Source organism: Oculina patagonica, chromosome 13, assembly GCF_052425735.1.
Source record: "Oculina patagonica isolate OP01 chromosome 13, crgOcupat, whole genome shotgun sequence".
Taxonomy (NCBI): Eukaryota; Metazoa; Cnidaria; class Anthozoa; order Scleractinia; family Oculinidae; genus Oculina; species Oculina patagonica.
Genome location: NC_135770.1, coordinates 4384568 through 4405745, shown reverse-complemented (window position 1 = coordinate 4405745; position 21178 = coordinate 4384568). Strand labels below are relative to the sequence as shown.

Below are 21178 nucleotides of genomic sequence, written 5' to 3'. Positions count from 1 at the left end.
AAACTGGCTTGATTGCAACACAGTAAACTTGGCAGGTCTTTTAACAGGTACTAACATGCAAAACAAAACACGATAACAGTTGACACTGATGCCACTAAAACGTTTGTACATTGTTTGGGTTGTACTCTTATGTTCTAAGGGGCATTTTAATACATTAAAATGAGCCTTTTTATGAGGCAAAAAAATCAAAAAAGAAATCAAATTAAGCTAAATTAATCTGTGAGGCTGACGATGTATGTTTTGAAGTAGATCACAAAATATTTTAAAAGAAATGACAGGTCTCTGAATTGAGAAAATATCAACATAAAAGCTCAAATAAAGGATTCAATATAAATATTCAATCGAAGACAATAAAATAACCATAACAATGGGCGAATAGAAAGAGGCGTTGTTTTGTTTATTTCGTTGTTGAAACGGAAATAAACCACTGTCGCAAAGAGAAAAAAATATAATCCCGCAAAAATCCAGCAAAAACTTGCAGAGCTTTATTTTGTTGTGTGAATGAAGTTCTTGACACCTGTCACACTTGAATGGGTTGATCGCGGGACGGTACGGGCGGGCATTCGTCACGCACGAGCTTGCAGATTTCATTCAGTCAAAACAAAATGGGGTCCGGTACGTACGCGACGAGGAGAAAGCAGCATCCCATGAAAAATGGCTTTCATAAAGGATTGAACGGTTTCACAAACCATGAGAGAATTCACACCGTCGATCTGCAGGAGGATTTCGAGGAGACACCTCTATACTGTGCTGTGATGACTTACATGTCTTATTTCTTCTTGATAATCTTCGGCTATATGCGTGACTTCATGCGTAAATATGGCTTAGAGAAATCGAGGGCAGCCAAAGAAACGGGCAACAAGGTAAGAGAATAACTTCAATTGAAGGGTGCTTTGTGTGTTAAAATGTAAGCGGTTGGGTAATGTAATATCCAAAACAGTGGGTGAAATCGGGTTGACACGACAATGACAGTCTGTTGCAGCCAAATTTAAAATGCGTATAAACAATAAACTTTCAACTGAGCCGCCAAGCTCATTATATGCAACCCACAGAAAGGGAAGGAGCTATCCGACATTTAAAGGCAATGTTGCGCTAAAGCTAAGCTTTACTGTATATGTGAAGAAGTTGTGCAGGCAAGCACGCCTGTAAAATTAATATGATATTAGCGTGCGAAGAAATTTTTCTGGATGCTGTAAAAAATATATTTTTCGCGGGCTTGGGAGAAAGCGCCCGGCCGGTGAATGTTCTTCGGCAAAAAGCACAGTTATGTTCAAAGGTGTCAAGTAATAAGATCAATAAATAAATGCTTCGGCCAGACCTTTAGGATTCCTTTTATGATAGAAGTTCAGGCGCAAATTTCGAAATATTCATGCAAAATCTTGCATAATTTTATACAAGTTCAAAGTCACTTCTGAACGCATGCGCAGAGGCTCTACCAAAGTGGCGTGATCTCTCCAGTGATCAGCTGATCTTGGCATTGCACGTGTTTACACGTGCTGCATGCATAATTAGAACAGAACGCATTTTAATTTAAGAATTAATTTCAGCTGGCCACACAAATTTAATAAACTGTTCAGTCAAAATTGGCTTAAATTTGCATGCCCAGCAACTTTGAAAACGGATTTGTCAATTTTCTGTGCTTCCCATTCAGCTTTTTTTACTAAGAAATGAGGTTTTTTTCAGCTATTTATTTAAATATAGCACTCAATTCGGGTCAATATTGAGCCACGGACTTCAACAATTGTTCAGTTATTCAACTCCTTTTACAGCCACATTACCCAACAAGAGCAACAGTGGCTTCTTGGTTTAATTTTGAGTGTTCATCATTTAAATCATTAATAGAAAATTGACGATAGCCAATCCTGTTTCAACTGTGTACCCTCAAGTTCAGTCTCCGTATTATTCGCAAAAGTAAAAGCAATTCCAAAGAATACTTAGGTAACGCCATCTTTTTGATGAATTATGTAATGAATAGAACACATTGCGTGACTAGATTTACATCACTCGATAAAGTTAATTCATCAAGCAAAAACATTATATTTATTGCGCGATAAAAAAATATAACGCAATAATTTTCATTTATAATTATCGCCCGATAAATTCATAATTATCTTGCGATAATTTTTGTTTATTGCATAATATAAAAATAAAAGGAAAATGTGGGTGGTATATATGTCCTCTATGGGCCACCGTACCCGCAAGCTCTAGGAATTTTGCTGCATCAAACATATTTTGTAATCAACAAGAATTAACGGATTTTTTATACGAGCTGTTAGCCAATCACAAAAACCAAATGACAAGTTGATGTAAAATTTTGTGCAAAGAAATTGCAAAACTTTTGACATTTTGTGAGGTGATGTCTCTTCGTGCACTCAATTTTTACCGAACAAGAGATGAATTGAAAATCACCTCGATTTTGATTAAAAATTCTGAGGTCAGTCCTTATTATAACGTATAATTTTTTTTAACATTTTACCAGCCTGAACTTGAGATGTATATTTTTTTTTTTTTTAATTTTTTTAAAAAGTTTTATTTTTTTTTTTTTTTTTTTTAGAATAAGAAAAAGAAAATGAAAAGAAAAAAAAAAAAAAAAAAAAGGAAGAAAAAATTTGAAAAAAAAAAAAAAATAAAACAAAACGTATACTTGGCATATTTTAATCTCAAATAGTTTCTTCTGCAAGATTTTAAGCTCTTTCTCGTTATCAGAGATATCAATCCTATATGGCTGTGTTCTTTCTTGCTTCCTTCTTTATTTCGTTCCAGCAAGTAGTGTTTTACGTTCACGTACATAATATTTGTCAAGAAATATATAAACCTAAGTCAGAAAGTAAGAAAGAAGAAAGGATAGGAATAAGCTAGTCAAACTGGTAGCAACAGAAATAGGTGCACGTAAGTCCACATTTTATCGAACAAATATGACTGGCATGGTACAAATCCGCAATTATCCTATTTGACTTTTCCTTTTTCCTTTTTTCTATGACAACCTTATAATTTGCAATAGGTGTATATATATTTTTTTAACAAACTCATTTTCAATACTCTAATGAAGGTGGACAGAGGCCACCAAAAATTTAGTGTTTAAAAAAAATCTTAGATCGGATGAATCATTCTACTGAAATTAATTCTACCAATCGCCACAGACAAAGTGTATTTACAAATATTGCCCTCTCGCTTTTGTTATTTCTTTTATTTTTAAAGATAATCACTTTTATTTAAAAATACGTTAAACACAAACTGACACACTGCCAAGTCATTCTGTGGATATATCTATAGATACTATTAGAAAGAAACTTTAAGAAAGTGTCAGAACCTTATAGCCTGCGAGATTCCTATACTAATAAAGGGACATAAATAAGGGTGACACAAATCAGAGGGGTGGGGGGAAATTAGGACACCTTGGGGGGATTAGGAAATGTGGCGTTAATAGCGGAGCTCCATAGAGGCTGAAGGGCCCAGAGTGGAGCCCCATAACCATAGAAAATCTACAGAAATAAGAAAACCATGAACTTGAGTTTTTATGGTCATCATGGCTAGCGGCATGGCTCGCGGGTGCGTACGGCATACGTACGTCGCGCACTCCAGAAATAGATTTAATAACCCTATAAACCTCTTTGATACTGGGCATCCAAGTTATGGTCAATTTACAGCTGTCAATACAACGTGTCCGCTGACCAGTATCACGTGACCATATCGCGGGCTCAGGTGTATACCCCATCAAGGTCACATGCTTTTTTAAAGTTGACCGCTGACGGGAAAATGGTTTTCTATTTGATTGTGGGCTCAAGTCCTACTTTTCCCCCTGTTTTAATCGTCAGTGAATTCAGATATTTAAATAAAGGGCAAAGAAAACTACCTGGGAGCTCCGCTTTTAGGCTTGGCTAAATCTAGTCTGTATTTCAAATAAACGCAGTGTCCAATAACTTTCGTAAAGTCTGATTTCTCAACTGATACATACATACATACATAATTTTTTAATTAAGTGTCATGGTATTTAGCTAAATAGCTAATTGGGGACACTAAAATAAATATACAAATATAAAAATACTAATGTTATGTAAATAGATATAAGATATAAAATATAAAAACACTAATATTATATTTTAAATTTAATAAGTTAAAAAAGATTAAAGATTACTAAAATTAGTTACATTATTATGTTGTGCAAGCGTAGCATCTGCATTTTCTGTCTAACACATCAGATGTTACTGTCCCGAACTGCTTTTTTGAATTCAAAAAGGCTTTTTTTGTTACAAAGGTCTTTATCCACTTTTCCCCACAGATAGGGACCAAAATATCTTATACTATGTTTACCATAATTTACAGTGTTGAACCTTGGTATTGGATAATCGCTACTATGCAAAAGTTTTTTTTTAAAAATTTATTTAAAAAATTATCTATTTTATAATATTAGTATTTTTATATTTTATATCTATTTATATAATATTAGTGTTTTCATAATTCTTAGATTGTTTATAAAATAATTATGTCACAAATGTGTTTAGGTGCCAGTAAATTTTTTAACCTTGTACATTAATATCAGTATGTCTTGTAGTCGTCTATTTACTAAACTGGGCAGCTTTGCCTTACTTAATAATTCATCATAAAATGTCGTCTTGCTATTATATACTGCACGTAGTGCTCGCTCTTGTACCCTTTCTAGTTTTCTAGTGTCAGTATGCTTTGCAGAAATGCCACACAGTATGACAACACGTGAGATTAGGTAGAATTGCCGCTTTGTATAGTTGGAGCTTGGCTTCTGTAGGGATCATCTTTCTAAGGCGTACTAAGACACCAACTTTCTTGCTTGCCTGTTTACATATATCACTTACATGTTTACTGAATTTAAGCTTATCATCCAATGTAACCCTGAGCAATTTGAGGTCTGGGGTAGACTTAATGGTATACCGTATTTATTCGATTAAGCGCCCAACCTCAAATAAGCGCCCACCTCGAATAAGCACCCACCCTGAAGGTAGGAAAAGTAAATAAGCGCCCAGCCTCGAATAAGCGCCCCCCCCCCCCCCCCCCAACCCTGAAGTACAAGAGGAGTACTGATTATTATTGAAGTTGAGAGTGAAATTGACTACGTACTACTAATAGACGACCCCAAAGGACCGAGTTTGTTTAGTTTTTTACTGAAACTTTCAATGAACAGTTAAAATTCAGCTTTGGTACATCTTCACGTTTAGTTATTATACGTTGTTTCCTTGCAAAATAAATGTACTACTTGCTAAAAATGGAGAGAATTTAATAAGCGCCCAGCCTCGAATAAGCGCCCACCTCGAATAAACGCCCACCCTCAAGGTCCAAAAATTTAGTAAGTGCCCAGGGCGCTTAATCGAATAAATACGGTATCCATCAATGTTGAAATTTATGAGCTTGTCGCTGTTGTTCCCTCTATTTATCAGCATTGCATTGTACTTGTCATAGTTTCCCTTCAGAAAATTGACCCCATACCATCTGGATATTGTTTGTCCCTCGTCACTTTAAGTGATTGTTCGACATATTCTACTGAATTTCCCGCTACGTATAGCTGGTGATCATCCGCATACATCGATAGACTTGCATTGTGCACTATGTAAGTCATATCATTTTGGAAGGTGTTCCATAAGTCAGAGTGGGCCAAATGATGACCACTGGGGGCAACCTCTAACAGCCTCCTTCCAATCACTCACAGCCAAATCCAGCCTCACTCTGTTCTGCCGACTGGTGAAATATGATCTGATCAGTCAGTTTAGAGATCCCTCCGAGAAACCATATGCCTTAAGTTTGTTCATGATGCAGATCAGTGATGGATGAAGCGAATCAGATGCCTTGCTCATATCTGAGGGATTAATTTTACATTTCAGGGTTTCGTTCCACTCTATTCTGATTTTGAGAGCTTCTACACAAGGAATATGTACATTCGTGTGAGAGACTGTTTCAATAGACCCATCGGTAGCGTACCTGGAGGAGAGATCGATCTTGTGGACAGACAATCTGATGACTGGAATTGGACATACAGGTACGTAAAGAACCGAGCTCGACTTTGCCCATTCGAACGTTGAAAGGACTGGGGACCAATCTGTAATATTCAGTTTCTTTTTCATTTGAAAACTGCCCCCAAAAACAAAACAACAAAAAACTCTGCATTATCTTAAACGAAATGTTTTTTTGCAGATACCCTGGAACGACAACCAAAGCTGTCAATCTTGCTTCGTACAATTACCTTGGGTTCGCTGAGAATTCTGGACCGTGCGCAGAAGCCGCTGAACTGGCTGTCCGTGAGTACGGCCTCGCAGGCTGCAGTTCAAGGCACGAATATGGTGAGTGAAAGAGTCGGGTAGACAGGGGAGGAGCATGTACAACCCCAAATTCTCACAACTATCATTAAATGAAATGTATGCCAATCAGAGAGGAAAATTGTTATTTCAAGATTGTTTCAGAGAGGGTTATATTAAGGTTGTTGGCTCGGTTGTTCAAAGCACGACTGAAGCTAATCCATGATTAGCGTGAATTTTTGATGTCAGGTTTGTAACTTACCGTAGGTTTACTCGAATAACTGCGCCGCGGAAAACGCTTACCTATTTACTCAATTGTGCGGCGCTTATACCAGGGCGGCGCTTATTTAAAATTTGGACGCCACAAAAAAATCGAATCTTCTAGAGTAGTTGAAAATAGCGTCTTTTGATTTTCATATTCGTCTCTTGCTGAAGGGAGAAGTGGCGCTATTTGCCTGGCAAAGTTAGCAGCCTTCACAACATTTACAGAACGACGTACTGTAAGAATGTTGGATAGAAAAACTTATTATGGGCAGGCGAAAAACGACCACTTTAAACTGCAAAACATCGCTTTTGATAGAAAGAAATGTCAAAGTTTGTTTTAAGGTTGTTTTGTAGTGCTGTTTTTAGTTAAACGGAATTCCTCGAATAAGCGCCGCATTGGGACTGCGGCGCTTATTCGAGGACGGCGCTTATTCGAGTAAATACGGTATTTTTCCTCCACTACACAACCGGACACACATCTCAGTTATAAATTTTGCGCGTTGGCCAGCCAAGCCACCGTCCCGTTTATTCAATCTCAACCGATAACACAATTTTTACGAAGTATGAATAAAATCAGAAAACTAAGTGCACCAAAGCCGGTCACGAAAACTCCTAAACCAGCAAGTGGAGAAACGGGGAACGTGTGACCCCGACCGGCAGTGGCGCAACCCTTGGGTTTTTAACATGTTATCCTATTTCCACGTACTGTAAAACACAAAAAATACATTTCGAAATATAGGAACCTAAGGTGAAACAATTACAATAGCCGATTTAAATAAGCGAAAAATAGAGAAAACTTGCATCCGTAAAAACTAAACTAAACCTGAACACCGCAAAGGCTGGCCGCAGAATGTCTCACCTCGCTAACGGTCACTAATTACAAACTCAAATACCGCTATACACTGCGCACTTCACACCCGTTCCCAACCCTCTGGTCCGTGCTGGCAAAATAGTAATTAATGCGAATAAAGACTATCACAAATTAGTAGAAACTCAGCTGTGCTCTATTGGAAATCTGCGAATCTGATTGGTTCTCCCACTGTTTTCTATTCACCGATGAAACAGTCCGCCGCGAGCTCTTACGCGTAATTCTTGATTTTTGTCTTCAGTGCACGTTTGTAAGTTGGACTGCATTCCTTTAGAGTTTCTACTCAAACCGCCCTCGTCTGCGATGTCACTCGGCCCCCGGCTTTGCTCAGCACGGCTCGTGTCTAATGTAAATTACATTTATACAGGAGAAATGAAAACCTCGAGTATTTTTTATCTCTGATCGGCTTTCGAACAACCCGGCCCAGGAAAAAGAGGAAAAAACAAACGTTATTTGAAGCATAGCTGTCATTTAAGTGTTCGCTCGCTGGATTTAAGATTGGATGCTCGAGAGCTTTCGACCTGTCATAGCTTGCCATGTATAATTTGCTTTTTTTTTAGTGTTTTTAGGCAAAACACTTTCCTTTTCTTCACCCTGTTTTCGTTACGACACTTCTATGGCGGTCTGCGGGTACACTCTTTAATATCTGGCGGTTTGCGGTCAAGAAATTTATGGCGGTCTAGGATGAACAAAGTACGGCGTTCTGCGGACTGTACAACCCCCTATAATGGACCCTCATTGTAGCTCTCGCGGAACAAAACTATGAAGAACCAATTGAAAACTGATCCATTACTTCCCTATCTATCGACAACAATGTCCTTTTTTCGTTCCAGGTACCCTTGCCATTCATAACGAACTAGAAGCTCTTGTCGCCAGGTTTGTTGGAAAGCCTGCAGCTATGGTGTTTGGTATGGGATTCGCCACCAACGCTGCAAACATCCCCACCCTAGTGGGTAAGGGGGATTTGATAATTAGCGACGAGCTCAACCACACATCAATCGTGTTGGGAGCTAGATTGTCAGGAGCGAAGATTAAAGTGTTCAAACACAATGGTAAGTTTCAATTTAGGGGGGGGGGGGGGGGGGGGGGGGGGGGGGGGGGCCCCCAAATCCCCCAAAAAAAAAAAAAAAAAAAAAAAAAACGGAGAGGGGGGGGGGGGACCCACTGTAAAAGACGGGGATGATCGAATGGAGCAAAATTTAGCACCCAAAAAAATCCCCAAGTCTTCCGACATTACCCCAAAAAAATCCCTGGACCAAAAATACCCCCCCCCCCCCCAAAAAAAAAAAAATCCCTTGTCAAATTATCCCTAAATGCCAGGAGGGGCAAAATATTTACCATAAATTCGCCAAGGCACTTAATTTCATTTTTGATACCCAAAAAAATCCCCTATTTAAACCAAGTCACCCAAAAAAATACTTGCCAAATTTTCCAACCCAAAAGATCCCGGAATCGAAAATTTCAAACCCCAAAAATCCTTCTATCACGCCCATCATTTACAAGCCGGAGTACCCCCCTCCCCCCGGGCGTGAACGATAGGCAGGATTGCATTATTTCCTTTAGTCCTTATTCAAGTAGTAGAGTATGCATTTCTGTGGTTGTCTGGCATTTTCTTGTTGACAGCACAACACGACTTCGTTTATTTATTAACATTTACTACTACATTCTAGATATGAAGAGTTTGGAGAAAATACTACGAGAATCCGTTGTCCAGGGACAACCAAGGACTCACAGAGCATGGAAGAAAATACTTATCATTGTCGAAGGGGTTTACAGGTAAGCGAGAAAGCTCAGCTCCCTCCCCCCCCCCCCCCCGATATCACGAATATCTTGAGATCACAAAACACCAGAAATAACAGCTTTCGCCGAGTTCCTGTACAAATGAACCGCCCGATATAACGAGCTCTGAAGTGACGAACTTCCCCGCCCTATATATTAAAGAACTTCCCAATACAACTGCAAATCTGTCGATATGTCCACTTTCCAATCGAAAATGGCTTCCCATTTATTAAATCTTCCGATATATAGAACAACCATCTGATAAAACGGGCTTTTTGTTAAAGGCCATTTCTACGAATATTGACCGAGCTTTATCACGTATAGAATGCACGCTAATGAAAAGAACTCTGACCAGGATTTCAATGTTGCGCGCTTTAGGCCAAACGAGCTCATGATTCGTAAAAGTAACGGCCGGGTTATGTGTGATTTGACGAAATATGAAAGCGTTATGACACTGTGAACGTGCGACATCGTTAGCGTGAAACAGGCGTGAAACGAAATCACAAACTTCCTTTACCGCCCTTACAGTCAAATCACCTCAAGCGTTCCCGTCAAGGGTAGATTAATTATTCAATAACCGTTCCGTCTTATGGGGGTGTCCGTTAACAGAGAGTTGACTGTATTGCAAATTTGATTTCATTCTTTGCTTCAATATTTCATTCTTGAATTGAATATTTCAATGTTCAAACGGCGACTCGATTGAAAACTCGAATGTTGATTTCATTCATGCGACAGACACGTGAGAATTTGAACAAGTTCCCCAATTTGCATAAAATGGGTCAACGACATAATTCCCACTTTTTCTTCTGCCAGTAGTATTTTTGTGCCTTTTCAGTGTACCAAAATGTCTCGCCTCTCTTTTGGTATTATCATAGGGTTGAAATAAAAGAATGTGAAGAACAAAATGATGAGATAACACCATGTGTGACATTTGACGGTTGACTAGTTTCTGCAAATTCAGGTCGAATTTCCACGTGCCTGTCGCGTGAAGCCAGACAACAATCCAATCAACATTCGAGTTTCGAATTGAGTCGCCGTTTGAACATTGAAATATTCAATTCAAGAATGGAATATTGAAGCAACTGTAACAAAGTTAAATAAACCTGTTTTTAAGCTTCTCAGCCATCGCGACAACCAAGCACACCGTTTTTCTTTTCAGTATGGAGGGCTCCCTAGCGAAACTTCAAGAGGTGGTGGCCCTTAAAAAGAAGTATAAAGCGTACGTGTATCTAGATGAGGCCCACAGTATTGGTGCCATGGGCCCCAATGGAAGGGGTGTCACAGATTACCTTGGTGTGGACCCCGCTGATATTGATATCATGATGGGGACATTTACCAAGAGTTTTGGTGCTGCTGGGGGGTACATTGCTGCATCAAAGGTGAGAGAGAACCTTCTGCTTTGTCTGATGGCTGGCTAAGTCCTGTCCAGTACTGAACACACTAGGGTTTCATCTACAGACGTACAAGTTAGAAGAAGTTAGAAGAAGGTTTCATATAAAGACTGAAAAGTCAGAGTCACCTTGTACAGCATAATTTACAGCACCACATGAAAGTACTGCTCAGTAGCTTTTATTTGAATGGTCACACACTAAGGTTTTATCCGCAGACTTAAACGTTACTGTAAAGACCGTTTTCTACAGCATAATAAACAGTACCACATGAACGTACTGCTCAATAGCGTTTATCTGAGTGTTGACACATTAAGATTTCACCCACAAACAATATCTTTTTGACTATATGGGCGTAAATGGATTAGCAGACTCTGGCAAAACAAATGTACCGAGTCTTTTTTTCACTTCTTTGAAATCCATTCGATATTTCTTTGGGTAATTAACTCAGTGCACAAAATTAAATTTGCTGTTTTAAGCTTGCAAATGAGATGTGTTCCAGCCTTATGGTACGGATCGCTACATACGTTTTAAAAAAAAGTTGGCAAATCTGAAGACATTCTTAGAATTTTCGAAACGTCCGTCTAAAAGACGTCTGACAATCTATTTTCTTTTTAGGAAATTATAAACCACATCCGAAATAGTTCCCACAGTGCAGTGTACGCATCTTTTATGTCACCCCCTGTTGTCATGCAGATACTATTATCCATGAAAATAATTATGGGCGAGGATGGCACAGACAAAGGTTGGTAAAAGTCTTCGTTCCTCTTTTTCCAGAGCCTTCATTCTTTCTGGTCAGTGACAGTCTAGTCTCCAGGGGCTCCCGAAAGGTTTTCGCACCCGGAAAGCCATAGCCTCCAAGGCAGTCGTTTTAAGCGGGGAGGATTGGGCCACGATCGACTCTATAAACGACTGCGTGGGAGGCTAGGAAAGCCATGGCAAAATCTCAAACCTTATGATTACAGAGCTGTTTTATTCCATGATATTTTTAATACGAACATAAGGGTTTCCTTCAATCATATAAAGTTTCAGGCCTATACACTTCCCTGTTTTTAAGATACAGAAAACTAAAAATGGCTTTGCGGGCCCGAAAAGTTTCCGGTTCTTTCGAGAAACGGGCCCCAGAGACGCTTGTTTACGACCGCTGGTCGAGTAGACCAAAGACTCTGGGTTTTCATAGAGACGTAGAGTCTAGACGCTGTTTACTTGCGATCTTTTTAATAATTTCATCTGTTATTTTGTTATGCTTTTGATACTTTTTATGAAGAGTTGAGGTATTCAAAAATTTATCTGAAATACAATGCTTCTTTTTAAAAACTCAGTACAGCAAAGGGCTCATTATCAGGTTTATGTCTAAACTTGTCTGTTTTAATTTCTTTAGGAAAGCATAGGCTTCTCGCTTTGGCAGAGAATTGCAAGTACGTGGGAGTAATACAATTCTAATAAAATTTCCTTAAATTAAGTTTAAGTAAGACCGCAGGTCATTGAAACAGCTTAGGTCTTCCCAGAATGTTTGTTAAAGCAAAATCGCACGTTGATTTGGGAACTAAGGAAGTACGATAATAAAGTGATGGCAGAAACCCATAAGGGTTGAAACGTGTAACTTCCTATGATTCGCATTGTACAAAGCGTTTGCGCATTCGTTTACACTAAGTACCATATTTGGAAAATCACGAGAAACATTTACCAATTAAAATTACTATATTTGGATTAAATTCACGGCGCGCGCTAGCTCGCGCTCGATGGCGTAATCTTGTGTTTGAACAAGCTTGGTTGAATAAAGTTAAATTTGGTTAAATTATCCTGTTTCATATTCTTGAAGTAGTCTGGAGAGCTTCGCTGCGATACACTTAATGTATTTCTTTAGTTTCTGTAAGAAATGTACGGTGTTTAGGTCGAAATTCAAGCAACAAACCGCAAAACCAAAAGTTATGTTGCGTGTGTCATTGTAAAGCATTGCGTACAAATTCTTCGTGCTTCCAATTATGGTACTTAGCAAGATGAATATTCAAACGCTGTGCGCGCGCGTTACACGTTTTAACCCTTATGGGTTTCTGTGATGGCAAATTCCTGTACATCACTGAAGGGACGGGGGGGGGGGGGCAGGGCGCAGGGACCTTTTTACTACGGTAGAGAAGAAAGGGCAATAAGCGGGATTGTCAAGGTGAAGAAAACATTAGCAACAGAAAAAGCACATGGAGGAGGAGGCCGGTATTAAGGAAGGGTCAGGAACTGGTAGTAAACTTATGGGTAAGGGAACTTCCGACCCCCCCAATAACCGGTTCCCCCGTGTTTGTTAAAGTGACTTAAGCAGTGGTGTTGCTTTTAAGGTAATGCGTCGTTTTCATTGACATTACAGGTATTTCAGACAAAGACTAAAAAAGATGGGATTTATCGTGTATGGTCATGATGCCTCAGCAGTGGTACCCATTCTTCTGTACATGCCGGCACAAACTGTGTAAGTTATAAGCATGTCAGATTCCACCCTTAAAATTCCATACTAGTGACGTTGCAGTGCAGAGATCCGCGCCTTTCTCATTAATTTTCACTTGAATAACCTCTTAATTAAAATATTGTCACGAGTCGACCGTTCGGTGGGTCTGTTCAAGATATTTTAAAGGTCCTTTTTAATACCAGAATAACAGTTTCCCCCCTCCCTTTTTTATACTTTAACTCGTTAAAACCCTCAGTTTAATATAACTACGGCGTGACAGGCACCCCTTTCTAGGGAGCTTCCCCATATAGTCCATTATATGGAATACCCAAGCCCCCGGGATTTGCATCAGCTAAGAGCAACAAAATCGAGGAATTCATTGCAATCAAGTATGTGCCACCTAATTATAAGTGCTTGATACTATGTTGCAGTGCCTTTTCTCGTGAGATGCTGAAAAGAAACGTAGCTATAGTCATTGCTGGGTTCCCGGCTACTCCACTAATTGAAGCGAGAGCAAGAATTTGTCTATCATCTTCACACACTAGGGAAATGCTTGATAAGGTGAGTTAAACTGACCCTGTTCACAAACACTTGTTACCTTTTTGATTCTACTCTTGCCAAGAGTTTAGGACTTTAACTTAAGCTTTCACCAATCAGCTTAAAGCGTGGTCGTGTTCTCGGCCAATCAAGCGTCAAACCGAAACTAAGGCTGCCAGAACAATGAAATTTCCGGCCATTTTCTTGCTTATCTTTGCGCGTTTTCTCTCGACATGTCAAAACCAGCATGGGTAGCATGAGACAAGTGTAGTTGGCTTTCATTTCATAAAAAAAAAAAAAAAAAAAAAAAAAAAAAAAAAAAAAAAAAAAAAAAAAAAAAAAAAAAAAGAGAGATGAGCGAGTACGAAATTAATTGCGAAGTTCAAGAAATACAGTCTTCATTTCGCAAGACAGCGACACACTTTCGGTGACGTACAAGCGTACAAGTTCCTTTTTAAAATAAGCCGAATTGTTGTGACTCCCTTTAGATTAATTTTAACATCTTTTGGTTGGTTGGGTCGCAAACTTTTAAGCCAGCCTTAAAAGCAGTAGCACGTGCAGGCACTTTTATCGTTGCGTGGGGGTACTTTGACCTACCTGCCTCTGAGAGTAACTCTTAGCTGACCAAAGCGAAAAAGAAGGCAAAAATCTATCAGCAGCTTTAGTAACGCAGTTCGATTCTGTCATTCTGTTTATTTTGCATACAAACGTGGGCTGGAGTACCAATAAGGCGGGAGTTGAAGGGGCCCGCGCGAGAAAAGACACGCGCGTGTTTTCGCGCCTCGCGCGTCTCCTCCCACGAAGGTGCTCCTCAACCCACGACCGAAGTTACTTACACAAGGTATTAACTCTGATACTGTATTTATTATGCAGGCTCTAGAAGCTATCGATGAAGTGGGTGACCTCCTTAAAGTCAAGTATTCACGAAGGAAAATAGGCACAACAAATTGAATGCAGAGGCAACTCTCTAAAAATTGGAAAATCTTTATTTTTAAGATGCAAGATGGAAGATATTCACTTGCACTAATCGGCTGTAGCGCAAGACGTATTATTTTGTGAACGAAAATGTAGCTATTTTAAAAAACATTACGGAATTCTGGTTTCCATTTTTTAAAGTAATGGGGAAAACACAAACAAGCCCGAGACATAAAGAACGTGGTCCATAGGAACCTGGGCCTTAAAGGACAAAGTCGATAGAAACAGGGGGCGTTAAGAGACATGGTCCATAAAAACCTGGGGCTTTAGGGAAAATAGTCAAGCGACATAGCCCATAGGAACCTAGGGCGTTATAGGACATAATCCATAGGTGCCCAAGACATTTACAAGGAGCTTAAGGCGCAAGGGGACATTATTGGAGAGTGGTCGCGCGTTACAGGCCGTTTAAGGAGATAGCCCATAGAATAGGATTTGAATTTTTGGAGTGTAATAATTTTTTTAAATTTTTTTTTATACGTTATGCAGGTTAAAGCATGCGAATTATTGGGTAAATAATGTCAGAGTTATCCGTAAATTGTTACGTGTTTTATAGAATTTAACAATTCTTTTACAATGCCGAAAAAAAATCCATTTTGGCGTATACTGTACTGGAACGATACAAGAAATTCATGTATAAGTTAACGAACAACTTAAATAGTCCTTTATTTGGCAAAGGTGTAAGCTGAGTGGATCTGGAAAATCCAGACTGAATTTTAAATCGGGCTGGCCCCCAGGTCACCAGGTTAATAAAAAACAAAACAAATTGTCACCTTGTCTGCACGGTATGCTTTATGATCCTAGAAGTTAGCTACCTTAAAGTTCAGTCAGTATAAACAGCTTCTTAAAATTAAAATGTCATACTAGGCAAGATGTTCTCAGCTGTTAAAGGGATGTTGTGTTTCAAGGCGGCTAAATATGCTCTTGTAGGTTGAATAAGCGTGGTTGTAGACGGATGCTGATGCTATATTGTTTTAGAAAGTATTTTGCAATAGTCGATCACTTAATGTTTGCACAGCCATATGTCGATAACCCACGTTACCCGCGGGAAGTGAACACTTAAGCTCCCGAAATTTAAGAAATGTGCTTTACTCCGGGTTTCAAATCGGAAAGCGATGAATGAATTTTGGTAAAAGTCGGTTAACTTTGTATGCCGAACACAACCGAAGCGAAAAATTACGGTTTTACAACGGTTTACAGAGACAATAAAAGATGATCATCAGAGTTCTTTTTTAAGGTCGCGCAGGACCCTTGCAAATAGTTAAAGAGTATGCACGAACTGCCGGACGACTGAAACCGACAACAAACGAAATATTCATGGGAATGTTTGTTTTAAAACTCTTTTGTACAAGTAATTACTAGTAATTGTTGTCAGCTTTGTGCCACGTGCGCTGGAACATAGGGAATTATCATAAATAGATTCACAGCTTTGAATATATCACACATTGTTGTAAACATTGACTCGGAAGGTCTTCGGAAGCCTCAAAACCTTCAATTTTGTGTCCAAGTTTTCTCCGCCGATATAGAATTTCAAGAGTTGTTTCGCGAGGAACATAAACTTGGTGTACTCTATTGTGCTATGGCTAGAGCGAAAATTTCCTTCTCAAAATAAAAATAGCATGTTTCAAAGTTTAGATTTCACATTTTTACTCTCTTAGAAGCCATTAACTTGTAGCAGTTTTTGAAATCGAAAATTTCGTTCTAGTGGGAGCACAAAAGAAGTTATGATTTATCACTAGGCTATATAATCATTTAATGTGGTGCGATGTGCTAGCTGAAAACTTGGACACAAAATCGCATTATCTTCAGTTAAACTTTTAAGGGCTTGTAACACCACAGACAACGGTCATCTCTCAGTAAAAGGACAATCATGATGTAATTCCATCATCCCTGAGTATCCTTATTAAATTTTAGAGGTATCGATATTCAAAATGTAGTGAATTAAAGCTTTACAAGATAGCACTCCAACAAAAATCACAGTATTTACAGTTATTTAACGTTCTAGCGAGTAACCTGGCAGCGCAGATTCCATTTGGAACAAAAAAAACTGTGATTTAGAATAGGAAAACCGTCGTTTGCAATAGTTTAATATTAACCAGCAGCCCGTCACGAGTCATTTGATTTGTCACGCTTGGACGTAATCGCGTGACATTGATCTATGCAAAAAAAAAACATTGTTTTTCTTCTCTTTACAAACTGAATTTGCGTTATCTCATTTTATCACTCTTGAGACGTAATCGCGCGAGAGAACTCGTTCCATTCCTTTCAAATGCTAAATTTGTTAAATTTCTTTTTCTTCTCTGCACTGAACGCTTCTCGGTTTTATTACGAAATTCGGGTTCAATTTAATACACCCATTGTATACTCTATTCTTTTGTAAATCAAAAACGGTATCGGAGAAAGCGAAACAAATTGTTCTAATTGCAACAAGTTACCTGCATGAAAATCTCATTTTATTTTTCATCTGAAGTTTTAGAGGCAGATTCTTCACCTAAAAAAACGTTCAAATAATTATAGCATCAGCTTGAGTCTACAAACACACCTATTCTACCTGCAAAAGCATTTAGATTAATTAGAAGGTCATTTTTCACAGCCCCCCTCTCCCATTTCAATGTTGTCAAATGAAGGATTATTTGCGCAGTATGTTGTGGAGCTCACATTGAAAAGGGGAGTGAGGAAAAAAGGAATGAATTTGGATATCGTGGCAACACGTTTGACAAGGGCTGTAGAAGGCACTATAAATACAATATACTAAACCCCCCGACTCAAGCCATGTCCGATCGATAAACAAAGCATTTTACGCCAAAAATACTAGAATATCTAAATAATAACCCTTTCCATGATTCACTAGCGTTTGAAAAGAGATGGTGTCCGAAAAAAAAAAAGTTGAGAAAAGCAATACAGGAAAAAAATCAATAAAAAAATTCATAAATCCGAAAAACGAAAAAAAACAAACAAACAAAAAAAAACAGAGCAATTCCTAGAGCCGTAGGCTAGAATCTTCACGCGGGGAGAGGATAAATGACGGATTCATTTGCGCAGTATGTCGGGGAGCTCAACATTGAAATGGAGAGTGAGGAGAAAAAGAATGAATTTGGATATGGTGGCAACACTTTTAACGAGCTAGGGCTACCAAAAAACACAATATAAATACAATATACATGTAATCAAGCAGTAGCTCCTGACTCAACCAATATCCAATGAAACAAAGCATTCTACGCCAACAAGACAAATATATCTATAAATTATAAGATCAAAAAGCAAGATTTAAAATTCTTTTCATGATTCACCAATGCTTGAAAAGTGATGTTGTCCAAAAAAAAACAACTTAGAACAATAATACGGCAAAAGATAAAAAAAAATAAAATAAATAAATAAATTAATTAATTAATAAAAAAATAAAAAAGACCAATTCCTAGAGCCGTAGGGTCGCATCTTCACGCGGGGAGAGTTTATTCGGCCCCCAAGCCATTTAGAATAAACCCTATACTGGAAGATTCGAACCCGCGACTTTGAGGTGATGAAGCTACATCAGCCGCCGGCAGCGATGCCACTTCGCCACCTCGGGAATCCCTTGGGTTGACAGTAAAAAATTTGAATGTGTATACTTGGTAATAATTAATTAACTTCCGCCGGAAACTGGCTGAAATCGAGGCTAAGATTATTTCGCGGCAGTGAAACTTATTTCAAACCCGGCGAAAGGTTTTTGGGCCAGGCGGTCAGTCGTCCGCCATTATCCTGCGCGTTTCGATAGGGAAATATGACTTTTCTTCTTCGTGTGCACTCAGTTCAAATGGGCTAAGATTATTCCGCGGAAAGCTTGGCAAACTCATGAAAGATCACTCAAGGCTCAAGCGCTTGCGGTGAGCGAAACATTTTTGGATCAAGAGAACGGTTGTCGGTCATTATCCCGCGCGTTTCGATGGCGAAATACGCCTATCTGTCGACTTCGATTGAGCAATAGGTAACTCAACATCGCTTCCAACAAGCTGATTTATTTGTTGATAGTTTATTACAGTTGAATTTTACATATTAAGAACGAAAGTGCCAAGGAAAAATGAGTGTTTACGTTTCGTCTACGAGAAGCCTTTTGTACCGAGAAGATTTATGATAATTTAAATACACAAACTAATGAATAAGTGCCAAGATATTTGTTAAACGTATGGTTTTAATGGTATTTCACACTCCAAACTATTGTTCACTTTGAGCACTTGTATACTCTCATTTCATATGCGATTTTGACTTGAGAACAACATTAAGCCAACGTCGAAAAGTACGTTGTCGGTTAAACATTTTGCTTGATTGTAATTTTATAACGATAACTGGTGACTTAGATATTGCACACAATCTCCGAGGAGAAACAGTTTTCCAATGCAAAAGCCGGTGAAAAACGCTTAGATCGACGCTTGTATACTGTGTTCAAAGATCTCAAGTACAGTGGTATTTATTCTCAACGTTCTTACAAACTGTTTTAAAATAAATTTTATCAGAGCGCAGTTATTCAAAGGCTAGATAATGCCATCCACCGGAGAAATCGCTTTCCAGTGAATAAGTGTTAACAAAATATATTGCGCTTTCTATCGGACACAGTGTTCGAGAGGTACACGCCAATTTTTTGCACGACGAAAATAAAAGTGATTTCAATTCCTTAAAAGGTGGTGTTGTGGACGAGACTGAAACGCACATGATGACTGTAATAAGAAGGGATGTGTTCAGCTTGTATGCGCCGATCCCTGGAACGGAACAAGTGGGTTTAAATCCCTGCGGCAGATGTTTCGCTCAGCTAATCTAGTTACAACGAGCAACGATTTCGTGAACTGCAATCTTTACAACGTTTTCACGATAGTCCAAAGCTGAGAAAACATCACAACTTGAAGTGTTTCATATAATAATTTCGTGTATAGTACACTATTATGCAAATAGCAACGGGTTACCATTGTAACCCGTAAAGTTATAACAAGTTTATCGGAGTAATCATCTTCTTAATCTCAGCGAGTTAAAATGGTATAGCCCGTTGAACTGCCACTACAATCCTCTGTCGCGCCCTAAAAAATCAAAGTGGCTGTGAGCCACTGAACTCAGAAAATTAATTATGAAACAAGAATAAAAATCCGCGATTTTGACGTGACAGTATTTACCGGTGTTTTATTTTCGCAATTTGTACAAAAGCCTGTGAGTACGTTATTAACATTGAAAATATGTCCAAAACGTTAAAAAATACGTTTCGCAGGCCTTTATTTTGGTTAACCTACAATGCACTCTAGTAAGCCTGTTTACTGTTAAAAACTGCATTTTTTATGGGAAACGCAATATTGAACTCAAAATTGATCACCTTCTACTCAAGCTGTTTGGTGGCCCAATGGTTAGATAGCTTGCTCGTGATGTGATCGGCTCGGGTTCGATTCCATAAACTCCCTTTTTTAACATTTTCTTTTTTCTTATTTTCTCTTTTTTTAACATTGAGTGCAACTATTGAAAACGATGAAATCGCGCATGTCTTGGCTATAGCTCGCTTACTCATATCAGTGTTTCTGCTGAGTTGAAAGGCTGCCGCTCTTTATATCTTCGGCGATAAATTTCTTAAAAACCATTCTAAGATTGGGCCTTTTCCCGCTTTTCTGTTTATGCACCGATCCATTTAACGTGTGCATTAGGCTAGCTGTTCTGCGGGGTTGCTTTTATAACCATTTTGCAACAGAAAATGGTGTCATGCTGCGTACAATAGTAACACCCCTTTTGCCGCGAAAATTACAGCTGTTTACTGGTTTAGGTAGAATAAGCGTGCTTGTTGAAAGATGCTGATGCTATATTGATTTTAACGTAATTTTACCGAAGAATCTACTCGAAAAAAAATTGTTAAAAGGTAAGACCCCCAGGTAAGTGTACGATAATTGATCACCTAAGAGAGCTTAAAAGAGGCAGACTGCACGGGCATGTATCAATATCCCGCGTTACCTGCGGGAAGTGAACAATGAAGAACCCGAGATTTCAGAATATTCTCCACTCCTTTTTAAATCGAAAAGAGATGAATGAGTCTTAGTAAAAGTCGGTTTACAATCGGTTTACTTTGTATGTTGAACACAACCAAAGCGTAAAAGAACGGTTTACAACGGTTTACCACAGTTTACATACATGTAGACAATAAAAGATGATCATCAGAGTTCTTTTTGAATAGATGTAAACCGTGTAAACCGTTTGTAAACCATTAAAATAAGCACAAATCCTCTTGTAAACCGTTTATAATCACAGTATTTACAGTTATTTAACGTTCTAGTGGATAACTTGGCAGCACGGATTCCATTTGGAACAAAAAACTGCGATTAAGTATAGGAAAACCGTCGTTTGCAATAGTTTAATATTAACCACCAGTCCGTCACGAGTCATTTGATTTGACACGCTTGGGACGCAATCGTGTGACGTTATTCTATACTTTATCCACAAAAGAACATTGTGTTTTTTTTTTACAAACTGAATTCGCGTTATCTCATTTTATAACTCTTGAGACGTAATCGCGCGAGAGAACTTTAGTTCCATATATTCCTTTTAAATGCTGAATTTGTTAAATTTCTTTTCGTTCTCTGCACTGAACGCTTCTCAGTTTTATTACGAAAATCGGGTGCAATTTAATATACTCACTGTATACTCTATTCTTTTGTAAGTCAAAAACGGTATCGGA

General features: G+C 38.6%; 1 protein-coding gene and 1 long non-coding RNA gene across 2 annotated transcripts in view; both read left to right on the top strand.

Moving 5' to 3' along the window:
- Positions 1–451: 451 nt before the first annotated feature.
- On the top strand, positions 452–15274 carry LOC144635915 (serine palmitoyltransferase 2-like). Its single transcript, XM_078495031.1, has 11 exons — positions 452–863; positions 5850–6004; positions 6160–6305; positions 8226–8444; positions 9063–9168; positions 10331–10550; positions 11178–11304; positions 11941–11977; positions 12919–13017; positions 13425–13554; positions 14404–15274. Exons 1-11 carry the CDS (start codon positions 606–608, stop codon positions 14479–14481), a joined length of 1575 nt encoding a protein of 524 aa, XP_078351157.1. The 5' UTR covers positions 452–605; the 3' UTR covers positions 14482–15274.
- Positions 15275–19174: 3900 nt separating this feature from the next.
- LOC144635973 (uncharacterized) overlaps positions 19175–21178 on the top strand; it is an 11803-nt gene continuing 9799 nt past the window's right edge. Inside the window, exon 1 of the long non-coding RNA XR_013567443.1 lies at positions 19175–19249. This is a non-coding gene — a long non-coding RNA (uncharacterized LOC144635973). The remainder of the gene's footprint in view (positions 19250–21178) is intronic.

What these genes read in the sequence shown, in the direction of transcription:
- LOC144635915 (XM_078495031.1), top strand. Translation starts at nt 606, where the DNA reads ATGGGGTCCGGTACGTACGCGACGAGGAGAAAGCAGCATCCCATGAAA. An exon ending in CAGTTCAAGGCACGAATATG is followed by an intron (nt 6,306 to 8,225) that starts GTGAGTGAAAGA and finishes TTTTCGTTCCAG; the next exon opens with GTACCCTTGCCATTCATAAC. An exon ending in GCTTTGGCAGAGAATTGCAA is followed by an intron (nt 11,978 to 12,918) that starts GTACGTGGGAGT and finishes TTGACATTACAG; the next exon opens with GTATTTCAGACAAAGACTAA.